Here is a 14,402-nt window from a genome sequence, read left to right as displayed (position 1 = left end):
TTAGATTAACTTGAGAACAGGTAATGCATTCCATTGGTTGCAGAAGGAAGTAGTAGATAGAAGAGATGGGATTCATGATAAGTAACTAGACTTGTATGCCACTCAGTGTGATGGACATTCTTCTGAGCCTCTTTTACCTACATGAACTTGCTCCTCCCCAAATTGATGCCGAGGGAGCTTCTGTCATTATGGTTTTTGAACACGTGAACTGAAGCAGGAGATGTGTCTGAACAATAATTCTTCTTGGTGGTGTCATTTGACTGGTATCAGCTCTTACGGAAAAAAAAAACTTTTTATGAACACAAATAGCATACTTTCTGTCTGTCTATAAGTTGGTAAAGGTACTTAACTGAAAACTAAGTATTCTCATGTACTCAATGCTACAACTTGCTGTCATCTTTCCTTAGGCCATGTACTTTGGGTACTTTGTAGTCTGATCCTATTTAAGTCCTAGTATATAAATTCTAGTAAAATTTCTTGCATAATTCAGGTCCTAAATAAATACAGCCTTTTCAGGGTGAGTATCGCTGCTTTGATAAATAGTAGGATTCATGCTGCCAATTTCAGAGTTTTCTAGACAATCACAGTGAGCAGCCATTTGTAAACTCCTGAACACTAGAGAGTGATTTAAACATGCATGGCTGCAGCAAGATGGTTTTCCAGCCCTGCGCAGGATTCAGAGCCCAGGACAAATAGTAGCCAAATTCTATTGTGTCCTAATGCTTGTTTGCAACTAGTAGTCTTAATGGAATTTTGTATATTGTTCTCTGTATTTCACTCTACAGAAGGCAGAGGGAACTGTTTGGGTCCTAGTATCTAGGTATTCTAGACTCAATACTGTCCAAATTCTGTTAACATTTTCCCTTTGAGATTCAGTGTAACTATGAGGATCTTAGGTGAGAGTTTTAATTTTTTAAAATTATAGACTTTTATGCTTCTGCTCTTTTTCCCCCACGATGTTAATTCTCATGATGTGAAAGTGAGATGGACATAGATAATTTTGTTAAACACCCAGAAATGGGACATAGTCTGAACATGTTCTAGTAGTCTGAAAGGGAGCTAAATATCACCAAAGTATTCTTAATAAGAAATGCCAATGTTTCACATTTAATGGCTCTCAAGAGCACTGACATTTATTTTGTTACTCTGTTCTATATTTTACAGTCAATTGGTGCTTGTGAGCTGTGTGTATCCTCTAATTACTCAGAACCATATGGCCATGGCAGACAGTTGATAAATGGGTTACATTATTTTATGATAAGAAAATATCATCTTTGTCTTGCTGAGGAGAACTATGGAATGCTGAGCTGACCCCTACTTTACCAGGAATTACAGCTTTAGCTGTAGAGATTTTATGCCTAGTTTGTAGAGCTGAGGGGCCATCCATCCAGGCAGAAACCATGATGGGCATCATCAGTTTCTATAACAGGTTGTCATTCCCACCATCTGCTAGTCTGGTGGTCAAAGCATTATGAGCCTCTACCCTTAGTGTCACGCAATGCTTACAGGCCAGACACCTCACGGAATACTGTGGTGTGGCCTGATATCCATCTCTTGTCACCAGCCTCATTGTGGAAAATTGTCAGAAGGCCATTCAGCAAAGGCACACTGTTTTATCTAGACTTTATCCCTATATCAAGTTTAGACAGGTGACTCATTTTGCTGTCCTCACCCAAAGTCCTCATTTATAAAAGAAGGCTTAAGTTTCCAGGCACATACCATTGAGAGTTTATCCAGAAGTTGCATTATCCAAAAGGGACATTTATATAGATAATTAGGAATTGATATTTTAATTTACAAAGTAAATTCAGTACTGTGCTGATATGTGGAAAACTGTTAAAATCTGGCCGCACAGAATAGCTTCATGTCCCTTCTCACTTGGCTCAGATGCTACTTGTCATCTGAGGCTAATATACAAAGTGGAAATTATCATTCTCCCATTCTGATTAGTTCACAATAGTCAATATTTTATTGTGTTTTTGCTTTAACATTCTTTTTAATTTTTTGAGATAATATAATTTTATATTCTTTATTCTCTAATTCTGCCTTTCTACCCTAACAATGTGAGCCATTTATTATTCTATCAGAAAATGTAATAGCTTGTTGATTTGTTTTCTAAATAAATCATTTTTTTTCTGATTTTATCTAAAAACCTTCACATTGAAAAATAATAAATATTTATTTATCATCACACTGGTGAGATGACTCAGTGTGTAGAAGCATACTGTGCAAGCATGAAGATCTGTTTTAGGATCCTAAGACTCTTAGTCAGGCATGTCCACACATAAGCCTGTGACTCCAGCCAGGCATGTCTACATAGGTGCATGTAACTCTAGGTAGGCAAGTTCCCATATGTGATTGTAACCCCAGAACTATGGAGAATGGCAACAGGGAAATTGCTGGGGCTTCATTGACACCAGCTTGTTTACAGGTTCAGTGAGAGACCCTGTCTCAAGAGAAGGTATGGAGTGACAGAGCATATCACCTGGCATACTCCTCTGATCTCCTTCCATGCATCAAAACATGCATCCCCAAGACCAGAAATATATACGTATGAAAAATAAGTGAATGATAATATCAATTAATACATGGCTTTACACAATGTGTTACTTATGGCTCTTAGTACATAATACATGCATACATAATACATACATACATACATACATACATACATACATACATACATATGGGAAAATTGTTTATTGTAGTTTTATTAACTAAGAATGTATTAGTTGTAACCACAAAGAAAGACCTACAGGAAAGTTAAGACACAGGATTTCTATAGTGGAACTCTGGCGAAGGCATGGAAACACTGCTGTGGACAGGTACAGGGGTGTTCTCCACACTCATTTGTCCACAGATTTCTCAAGGACTACCATGTTCTAATATGACCTCTTTATTTCAAGATGACATTGCTAGACAATATGGAAAGTTAAGGGCTGAAAGCTTTCTTCTTATAATAGGTATTGGCATGTCCTTGTATGTTATATTTGATATCATATAAATCAAATGTGGGACATATAACCTTATGTGTAACAGAAATGCATAACACTCTCTCCTGTTCAACAGTTGCAATAGTTGTTTTCCAATTGAGTTGTTTTTCCTTCTGCTAAGTGTCCTTATTGAAAATGGAACAACATTTTTGTATTAACTTTAGTAGGGATGTGTTTTTCTTCTCACAATTTAGGAGCTCCAGGAACATTTAATCTGAATCTATTTGCACAGATCATCCCTTTCTGGAGGTGGTGATTTAGCAAACATTGAGCTAAATATTTATTGCTAAGTTAGCAAACCTGTATGATTAGGGAGTACATTGCCAACATTGTTGCTTTTAGATTGTGCTCTCCTATCTTCTAATTTTCCATAGGGCACTGTGAACTCAGTGCCTATCAGTGGTGAACAAAGGGTAGTTTTTATATCACAGTGGCACTGGAGGAGGTTTTTAAGGGTGTTGATCGGGAATATTAGGAATGTAAACTTGTATAATTGATAAAAGGGAGATGCCTTTCCATGTAAATGAAGAGGAACACATTTCCACAGAGGGCCAGTGTAATACAATTAAGCAAAAACCAACAGGTACCTATTTTGTTCCTTTCCATCATATAAAGCTAGATCCATGTCGCTTGTAACTCTCTTTGAGTCTCAGTTTGCAATCTTCTCATACTAAGGCTATTAATGCTGACTTCATAATACCCTTTGGCTTTCCTAACAAATAAGTGTTTGGCACATGGCAAAGGTTGCTGATTTGTTAGTTTCCTCTGTTGATTGGATACAGGTAAATATAGTGTCCACTGTTCAAAGCAAGACACATATATCTATGGCCTTGTCAACTTAGTTTTTATATGAAAGACATCGATTTTGAATGTAGCTTAGGCTAGTGGAGTGTTTGCATATGCTGGAAGGGACTGCCTCCTTTGAGAACTGATCTTTTCCTTTTCTAGTTGTGTCTGTTTATCTCCATATGTATATGTAGTAAAGTTCCTAGGAGTTTCTGAATCAAAAAGACTTTATGGTTGTATTTTCAAAAGCAGTTTTGTATTTTTGCCTCATGCTAGGATTTTAAGAGTGGACTTGGCATTACCATAATTCCGATGAATGTTGCAAATGTAAAACAAGTAGATCGAGCTGTGAAACAATCTTTTGAGATAATCACTCCCTACAGGAGTTTCAGGTAAGCTATTTTTAAACATTTTTGTGTGAGTATTTGTTTTATGACTACTAAAAGACCTGGGAAATTTAGTTGCTAATGCTGGAGGTGGTGTTACATTTTATGGAACAATTAACATAATCTTGTCCACATTGTCTAACTTACTAGGCATGTAGGAAGTCACAGTGAAAATGGCTTGGAGAACTGTACAACCGACAAAGATATTTTTTCAATGAGTCTTGAGTTGCCTCTTTCTTCAGCACTTGGTTTATAACCAGAGCATAGTGGATATGTTAATTCTTTTACATTTAGGAGCAATGTTAATAGTGTTGCATTGTCTTTGGGTTGTGTTTACTTTCTGTTAGCCTAATTGAGTGAATCCCACTTTAATACTGACTTTTAATTGCAGTTGCCCTTGTGATTTCTTCCAGGGACTCAGCTTAGAGTTATTCTGGGTTTGATCAAATATTTTAACACCTTGATGTATGTGTAAAATAAAATGTATTGTGGTATTCCAGTAATTGCATCACTATGACAATGAGCAATACTTAGAATGTACTTAGCATACTTTAGCTGGGTGTAATGATTCTATAAGTTCAATGTATAATATAGACATGGGCAACTTATTTAGTGCAACTACATTGATACATTTGTCCCAAATGACACAGGTCAGGTTGTTTGAGTCAGAGGTAATTGTTCTAGGTTTTTGAATGACTTAAATATTTCTGAGATACTCGAGTATCTCATACATTTTGTTTCTCAAAATATGTCTATGGGCTCCAATTTTGATTAAAAGGATTAAATAAAGAATAATAAGTTTTATATTCACACTTGTAGATCTGAAGCTTGGATCATGGCTAAGTGGCACTGTGTTTGCCTAGCATGCACAAGACCCCACCCTCAACACATTGCATAACAAACACACACACACACACACACACACACACACACACACACACACACACACACACAACATACACACACACACACACACACACAGGAGGGGAGGGAAGGTGAGAGGAGGAAGAGAGAGAGAGAGAGAGAGAGAGAGAGAGAGAGAGAGAGAGAGAGAGAGAGAGAGAGAGAATGATTTTAGCCTCAGCTAAATAGAAATGCTGGCTGTAACTAACCTCTAGGAGAACTTGAAATCAATAAAATTTGTTAATATTGTAGTAATGGTGTAATCATAAAGTTCTTCAGAAAATACATTCAGAAAATAAGCTACTTATTTTATGAACCCCTTTGAATATTCAGCTACTAATTATTTTCATTATATTTCAAGTCATTTTATTTCATAGAAAAATTTTTAATGTGGCAGATACTTACAGTGAGTTTTCTTTTAAGTCCTTTGTAACATGTGGATACTACCTATAATAACAGTCAATAAATCTTCTGTCTAAAATTTTATCCTTTCTGCGAGGCATCAAGCCAACACTAAGAAATGAGACTGTGTCAGAGATGGCTAAAATTGAGTTAGGAATCCTTTAAAATAGTAACCATTTAAAACTTTTGTTTCTCAGTCTCTTAATGCCATCTGGACAGTCTTCTAATTAAAAAATTCCATTTTTAAATCTGACAAAAATCACAATTTCTGGTGGGTGTTTTTTTTTTTGATAATTTTAATTTTAGACTATGATGGCATACTTCCTTGGCAAAACATTCCAGCAGTCATGAAACACTGCCAGCCTCTTTTTTTATTATTATATAACCCATTGCTTCAGAGACATGGCTCTCTCTGTTTTGACCTACCAAGGCAATTCCTGTATATCTTCATCAGAAATAATAAGTGTGTTAATTTTGGTTAAAGATGTGTGAACAGGGCCACAAACCGTATGGGAAATCAGAAGAAAAAGAAAATGATTTGTTGTATTAGATAATTTTTAATAGCAAAAGACAATCCAATACTGCCCAGCAGGCATAATTTTAGCTTCTATTTAATTTGTGGCTGAAATGAGTATGCAAACTGAACACCCTGCTTAATTGGCCTGTATAAGGCAGATCAATAATGCAGAAATGTTAATTGTTTTAGCTTTACAGCAGAATCTGAAAAAGAGAAGCAAGACTGGATTGAAGCTGTGCAGCAGTCGATAGCAGAAACTCTCTCTGATTATGAAGTAGCAGAGAAGATTTGGTTCAATGAATCCAACAGGATCTGTGCAGATTGTAAAGCTCCAGATCCTGACTGGGCATCCATCAATCTCTGCGTTGTCATTTGTAAGAAGTGTGCAGGTAATTAGTGATGAGCTATGCTCATCTCTGCTTGGTGGCAGATTGGCACTGGCTGTTCTTTGTCATTAGACCTAATGTATCCTAGGTAATGGTTGTGAAAAGTGAAATGAGATAAAACTTACTAAGTGAAGACCATTTACAAATATCATATAATCCTATATTCAGTTCTATGTGGATTTGATAAAAATTAATTTTTAAATATGTAATAATATTTTGGGTTTACTGATCCATGCACTTGTTTTTAAAATAACATGTTTTTTTTTTTTTGTTTTTAGAATATATTCAGAACAGGTTTGCATGCTTGCACGAATACTTTCAGTTATGGTCTAATTATTCCTTTAAGGTGTATTTCTTTATATTGAAGAAGTTCTGGGTCTATTCTAGTATGCTAGACTGACACCTCCTATAGTATTAATTTGAAGTGCAGTGCTTCCCAACAGGATTGATGGTTATAAAAAGAGCTGGTGCCCCAAATGCCTTCCTTCTTGTGAACTTACCCTGGTTTTCTGGCATCTCAGTGCATCTATGAGCCCTCATCCCTATCCAAGAGAGTGGCTAGAAGTGAACTCCAGCTTTATGAAATGCCTTAGGGAGGACCTGAAGAAACTTAGCCAACTTTAGTCTCCCAGGCTCTCCAGCCCCTTGTCTCCTAGTATACAGATACCCTGAGTCCAACACACAGACACAGAATTTACCTAGAATACTAGCTGCTCTGATGCTGGTCTACAGAAGTAAAAAGCTATATGACATAAAGTTCTTTCATCAAAAATCGTTATTAAAATAGAGGATGATAAGAGCAAGATTAGAGTAGACTACCATACCCAGAGACAGGACAGGACAGGACAGGACAGGACAGGACAGGACAGGACAGGACAGGACAGGACAGGACAGGACAGGAGCTTCTGACTCAGCCTGAGAAGAGATAGGTGCAACACAGCTCCAGGAGTTGTCTAGAACCTGTGGCACTTTCTGAAGCTCTGTCCCATACCGTGATAGCCTTCCTGACCACTTAACATAACTGGCAGGAAGCATCAGCCCTGCTATAATCCCCTGCATAGTGTTTTCTCCCTTTTCTCTTCTCTCTCATCTCACTAGGAGAGATTGTTTTGTTTCTACCTATACCTCTCTGCTCTATTTCATTCTGACCCCCTCCGAGTCAGTGTATCACTTACCTAGTCTCTTGAGTATTTAAACTAGTTTCTTGTTTCATCATTTATACTTCCATCAGTCTACACTTTTTATCATTTATTAATTCTTTTCAGTCCCTTCTTTGCATCGCTCTCTGCAAATTCCCCTTTCAAATTCGGGTGGCTTTCACTACTCTTCAGTGACCAGCACAGGTTTTCTTCATTTCTTTAACTTCATTTTCCTTCAGCATTTTGTAACAAGCCTTCTTTTCTCTCTACTCAGTACAAGAATTTTCATTATTTTTACTGGATTATTTTGCCTCTCAGTCTCCATTTGGTCCATTCTTATCTTGTTTGTTTTCTCTGGAATATTTGGGATCTGTGGCTAGTATATCTCTCTTTGATGTCAGTCCTCCTCAGCTTCAGTAAACCATGCTGTCTTGCTGTCTTAATGGTTGTCATCCATGCTTCCGTGACCTTACCACTTCATGCTTCTGAAGTACATGTGTGCCTTGGGCTCTGTTTTCAATTCTCATTCTTTGTATCAATGTTACTTTTCATTTGTATTGAGCACTCATTAAGAAGATGGTGTTCATGGCCTATGAGAATCTCAGATTAGTTTTTCCAAAGATACTAAAAAATAACTTGTCAGGAGTAGAGTCATAATTGTTGTCTCTAACCCAGTGTGTAAGCCTGCATATTTTCATCCCTGTCCTATACTGATGAGAAGTCGTACTGCCTACCTTATACTCTGGTCTAAAATGAAAGAGACACTCTTAAGCCCTATGCTTTCCTTAAAGCCCATGTCATCTCACTGGCATTTCCTTTTCTGTCCAATCCTCTTGCCTCCATTTAGAACTCATATATTCTATCTTAAAAAATTATTTTATCAGTATTGGTAGTTTGGCTGCATGCATGTCTGTGTCCATGTATGTGCCTGATACTAATGTAAGCCAGAAAAGGGCATAGGGTCCCTTGAAAACAGAGTTATAGATGGTTGTTAACTACCCTGTGGGTTCTGGGAATTGAACCCTGGTCTTTGGAAGAGCAGCCAGTTCTTGTGACTGCTGAGCCATCTCTCTGGTCCCCTAAGCTTATCTGTTTTTTACATAGGCTGCTGTAGCATCTCCTTCTGCAACTCATAGGCTTCTAGATCATAATTTAAAGCTCATTTTTACTGTAATTGTCATATTAGATTGATAGCTATATTTACATGCTGCATGAGATTTAACTGACCATAAAGATTTTCCTTGTTTGTAAAATTAGCTCAGAATTAGAATACTTCTAGCAGGTACAAAGGCCTAAGGTGATCCCCATACCACCAAGGGAAAAAATAAAAAGGTTTGGTGGTGGTTCCAGGATATTTACACACACACACACACACACACACACACACACACACACACACACACACACACACACGTAAATATGTATATACATGCATGCATATTATTATTATAGTTTTATTGTAATACATGATAGGGACAATTCTAATAATTGTTACCTATTTTGGTTGCCTATGCTGTTCGCTTTGTATAATCATCATATACAAGTGCTTTGGGCATTTAGGAGAGTAAGTAATGGGATGTTTTAAATTAATGTTATGATATGCACTCATACCTATACACATTGTGTGTGTGTGCATGTTTGTTTTAGCATGTGCACACATATATGCTACATACTGCACATGTGTATGCATTCATATGGAGGTTAGAGGACAGTCTTCAGTGTTGTTCCTCAGGTACCATATAAATTTATTTAGTCACTTATTTATTTAGTTTGTTGGCTAGTTAATTTTGTGAGAAAAGTTGTCTCACTAACCTAGAAATTACCTAGTAAACTAGAGTGGCTGACCACCAGGCCCAAAGGATTCACTACCTCTCCAGTGCTAGGATTATAAGCACACACCACCATGCTTAAATATTTTTTATGTGGTTTCTGGGGATTGTGTTTAAGTCTTTACATGCAAGGCAAGTTTTACTAACTGAAGTATCCCTCTATCGCTCACTTACACATATATGTGTATAGGCTAGGAAGGAAAAGGATTGCTGGGAATTGAACATAGGGTGTCACACATGAGGGCAAGCCCTTGACCACTAAACTATATTTCCAGCCCTCCTATACACATTTTAAAAAATAAGGCAAAATAAATTCACATTCAAATGAAAGTGGAAATGTAATTGTCTCTTTCTTCAGGACAACATAGATCATTGGGTCCAAAAGACTCTAAGGTTAGAAGTCTGAAAATGGATGCCAGTATTTGGAGTAATGAGCTCATTGAGGTAAGTCCTGGTCACTGGGCTGTGTGAGCGAATACTGGAGGAGACTAGCAGTAGGCAGCGATTCTTTTTCTAAAGAAGTTCTTAGATGAAATTCCCACTGTAGTATGAAAATGGCACATAGCTTCCCAAATTAGATAGTTACTTTTAAAATAAAGACTACAAAGAACTTTAATGATAATCAGGATATAAAGATGTACCAACTCTGAGGGAACTGAGAATTCTTGTTTCTTTTTTTAACACACATGGAAAAGTATTAGGAAAGGGATTGAACATATTTGGCAAAGTTTAGTATTCTTTATCTGGCCTGAGCTTTGTCATTCACCCACTGGTCCTATGTCACTGTTTCTGTCTCTGTTTCCTCTCCTCTTCCACCCCCTCTCCTTGAGACAGACTAGTAGTAGCTATTAAAATGAATCTGTCTCAATATGAGTTCAAAAAGTAAGGTTGTTTCTGTTACATTTGTGTAGCCTGTGCTTGGTTTCCAAGCTGATGCTGCATTAGAACTAGTAGTATCTGCTGTCCTCTCTCCTCATCTGCCTTGAGAGCACTGGCTTTCATGCTCTCTCCTAAATTTTTATATTAAATTGGGTTCTAGTTTAGGATGTAAATCAATTTTGAAGGTGCAAACACATTTAATGAAATTATACATTTTTTGCCTTTTCCATTTCAGCTATTTATTGTCATTGGAAACAAGAGAGCAAATGACTTTTGGGCTGGTAACCTTCAAAAAGATGAAGAATTGCACATGGATTCACCAGTCGAAAAGAGGAAAAACTTTATCACACAGAAGTACAAAGAAGGAAAATTCAGAAAGACTCTTTTAGCATCTCTGACAAAAGAAGAGTTAAATAAGGTGAAGTAAATATAACACTATGCACAGATCTTAATGCCATATAACATTATATATCAACACTCCTAGTGTAGATTAACAGACACTTTATTACATTTGAAATGTTTTAAATCTCTTCTCCCCAACCAAAACTGAATAATAGCAGAACAAGTCTTCCAGAGAATTCATGATGGCTTGGAAGGTTCAGAGGGAGAACATCCCAGGAACAAGACAGTGGACAGAGACTTTGAAGCCTTTACTTACTTCTTTACTCCACAAGGAGTAGCCCTTTGATTCCCACTGACTGATTCAGGTCATTGATTTTATTAGTATAGGAAAAAAGGAATACAGGCTTCATAAACACATTGTCCAATTTGCATTTCTTTTGAGAACTTGACTCACATTCCCTTCCCATGAATGGTGTATGTTCTTTTAATGGCCAGGCTCTGTGTGCTGCGGTAGTAAAGCCAGACGTCCTGGAGACCATGACCCTGCTGTTCAGTGGAGCGGATGTCATGTGTGCGACAGGAGACCCTGTGCACAGTACACCCTACCTGCTGGCCAAGAAAGCTGGGCAGAGTCTGCAGATGGAATTTCTCTACCATAACAAATTCTCAGGTTTGTCCCTCACCCCATAATATCTGCTATTTTCAGATATATCCCTGAAAAAAAGAAACACAAATACATTAACTTTTTGACCAAAAAAATTATGTAATTATTCAAGTACTGCTTTATGGTGGAAAAAGTATAGGATTTGTGTATCTTTTATGTTCTTCAGTCTTACAAATGGAAGATTAAAATAGTTAATCCCACATAATCATTTCTTTCATAGTTAAATCTTGTTTTCATATTTGAATGATAAGTATGGCTTAAGTGCTTATTTGCAAATTTTATACAAATTAAAATAAATCTCTCTGTATGTATTTGGTCATAAATCAGGTCCTATATTGCTTCTAGTTCCAAACTCCATCACAAATTCCTAAACAAAAGGGAGCTTTATCATATTTCACATTTAAGTGTAAAAATGTCTTTGCCTTTTCTAGACTTTCCCCAGCATGATGTACATTCTGAAGGTGGGTCAAGTCAGGAGGCTGCGCAGTCCACCTTCCTCTGTGACTTCCTATATCAGGCTCCTGCCACTGCTTCCCGGGTCTCTACAGAGAAAAAGCTTCTTGAAGGTATCATTTCTGCTCCTTTTAGATTTTGTTTCTGGAAAAACTCTTTTACCTGATGTTTGCTCATTTGTAGTGATTATTCACTGGAATTCTTTCCTGTATCCCTTATCAGAAATGCTCCCCACTAGAATTGTTTCAGATTTCAGGTTTATTTTGTTTTGCTTTGTTGTTCTTTGTTTTGGGGATATTTCATAGCCTTTACTAACTAAATGTTCCTAATACAAATAAAAAGATTATCAAATCTAAGAAATTATAAATTTATGGCTATTGAGTCTACACTGAATTTTTTTTTCCGGATGTTTGGAGCACTTTTAGTTTCAAATTTTGAATATGTGTGTTTAAGCTTTATTTTTTAAAATTATATATCTCAAGTAGAAATACATTAGGATAAGCTGTGCATCATTAGATATTTCTGAAAAATAAATTCTATCCTGTCAGCTGTCAGGCTCTATTTTAAGGATTTTGTGCCCAGTATTTGGTGGCTACATAAAGAGTCTAGACCAAGCAGATGTTAAGTAGTTTTCACAGGAAGGAGGGAGGAGCCTGTTGTGATGCAGTGATTCAATTGGCTGTTTCGTCTTGACTGTAATCTGATGGGGAATAGTAGGAAGAAATACTATTTTCTGCTTTAAGCCTATATGTGTACATATATATGTTTAAATATATATATATATATATATATTTAAACAATGCAATGATTTTTATTGTTGTCTTTAACTTGGCCTAAGGAATAATAAATGCCATGCTTTCCAAAAGGTTTGAGAGGGTAAACCACACATCAAATATAGCTATTACTAATAAATATTAGTATTACCATAAATAAAGTGCTTTCCAATACCTTTGCTGATTTAGAGTGTTCTATAGCCATTCTTCTGACTTTAATTTAGTGCAGATAGTCAAGAACTTGAAATTTCTTCAAATTTTTCAATATAGCAAATTATTATCTAGACTAATAGGCTCATCGGATCTCTTTAGTCTTTTTTCAAATATAATTTGAAAAAAGAACCCTGGAATTGAGTACTGCACATTTGATGCTATAAAAATTTATTACTGAGTCTGCTCTGTTAGATTTCATGAGTTAACTTTAAATATTTTTGGTACAGTTTACATCAAAACTAAAAGATGTTCTTTTTCTGTCCATGTGATTTAAGTTTTACCAAGTGTTGTGTTCAAGATCTTTGTAGATACTAAAATAACTGCTCATGCTCATGTCCCCTGCATAAAGTGGGGCAGTATTTGCATGTTACTTATCGTTCTTTCTCCCATATGTTTCTAATCATCTGTAGATTATTTTTATATTGCATGATAGGAATTCTCTGTAAAAAGTTACTGCCAAATATTGTTGGGAGATACTGACAAGAAAAAAAATTGTTTACATTTAGAAAATATGTAAAACATTTGGGGGTATTTTTCATAAGTTATTGGCTTAGATCTATAGGTCCAGTACCCATAGATATGTAGAGCTGGCTGACTATACATGAAAGTTAATTAGGAGGTTTTTTTTTTCCCCCATCTGGAATGTTTTTCTAAAAGTAATTTCAAGCAGATATCTAAGATTTAGTTACATAGTGCACTGGAAATTATTTCATTTATATATTATCTCCTGGTAAGATAGTCTTTGAGTGTCTTTTTCTATCCGATTAATTAGCACATTTTATAGAATCATGTTCAAAACAGAATCTGCTGACACCAGCCCAGCTCTGCTCATCATCCAGCCCTGCCTATGCTATTGTACTACCTCTTTGTCCACTTAGAGTTGCCTTAGCTTCCCTGCAAACTTAAAAAAAAAAAAAAACAAAGCAGACTTAATTACTTTCAGAATAGAATTGGGATCCTGTTCATCTGTTACTCAAGGGCAAACAGTAGGATCCCACTGCAGACCAATGACTGGTACTTGTGTTTAGGACCTGGAAGTTCTCTTTTGCTCCACTCTTTATTTGTGGGCATTCCTGGCTCCATAGCTTCATCTGTTCCTAAAAAGGCTGCATTCTTTCCTCCTGACCAGCTGGAAGTCCTATTTCCAAATTGATGCTATCTTTCTTTTCAAGGGTTGGTTCATTGCCACATCTCAAGGTCTGTCTGTCACCTTATTCAAATGTCCTCTACATTGTTAGATCATCATCAACTAAGGATGCTGTGCAGCTCCAATATGGCACTTACCAAGTCCAAGATAGCTCCTTCTTCATTTGTTTATTTCCCTTTCCCTGGGGAGTGAATACTCAGTCATGTATTGGTTCTCTCTGTTTTGTTCAGATTCATTAAATATTTAGTGTCCAAATCAATGTTAACACTTTGTTACTACATGATAAATATTTGTGGAATGAGACTGTACCTCATTGCTAAGAAAGTTGCTAGCAGCTTTAAATGATCAAAATAACTTGTTAGTAGATACTAACAAGTCTTTGATTGTATGTATGGTTTGATCGTTAGCCAGTTGTTTCCTCAGAGTTTGAATTATCAGTAGTTAATTAAGAATAAAAACCATTAAATGAATAAAATTCCAGAGAAATACATTAATTTAAACTAAGTATCCTATAGTTATATTATTATGTATTGATACGTTCCCACAATACATAATTTATAATTTAAACTTCAAGTATGCCTTGGAAAATC

General features: G+C 36.3%; 1 protein-coding gene across 2 annotated transcripts in view; it reads left to right on the top strand.

Moving 5' to 3' along the window:
• Window positions 1-14,402, top strand: part of Arap2 (ArfGAP with RhoGAP domain, ankyrin repeat and PH domain 2) — a 145,266-nt gene that overhangs the window by 54,886 nt on the left and 75,978 nt on the right. For both annotated transcript variants that reach the window (XM_035453443.1, XM_035453442.1), the window contains exons 9-14: window positions 4,056-4,171; window positions 6,177-6,376; window positions 9,700-9,785; window positions 10,456-10,638; window positions 11,058-11,232; window positions 11,658-11,792. In XM_035453443.1, the coding sequence (XP_035309334.1) occupies window positions 4,056-4,171; window positions 6,177-6,376; window positions 9,700-9,785; window positions 10,456-10,638; window positions 11,058-11,232; window positions 11,658-11,792 (895 nt within the window). The remainder of the gene's footprint in view (window positions 1-4,055; window positions 4,172-6,176; window positions 6,377-9,699; window positions 9,786-10,455; window positions 10,639-11,057; window positions 11,233-11,657; window positions 11,793-14,402) is intronic.

The sequence above is a fragment of the Cricetulus griseus genome (assembly GCF_003668045.3).
Source record: "Cricetulus griseus strain 17A/GY chromosome 1 unlocalized genomic scaffold, alternate assembly CriGri-PICRH-1.0 chr1_1, whole genome shotgun sequence".
NCBI classification, from domain to species: domain Eukaryota; kingdom Metazoa; phylum Chordata; class Mammalia; order Rodentia; family Cricetidae; genus Cricetulus; species Cricetulus griseus.
Note: the sequence above shows the minus strand (reverse complement) of the source record. Positions and strands in the feature narration are given on the sequence as shown.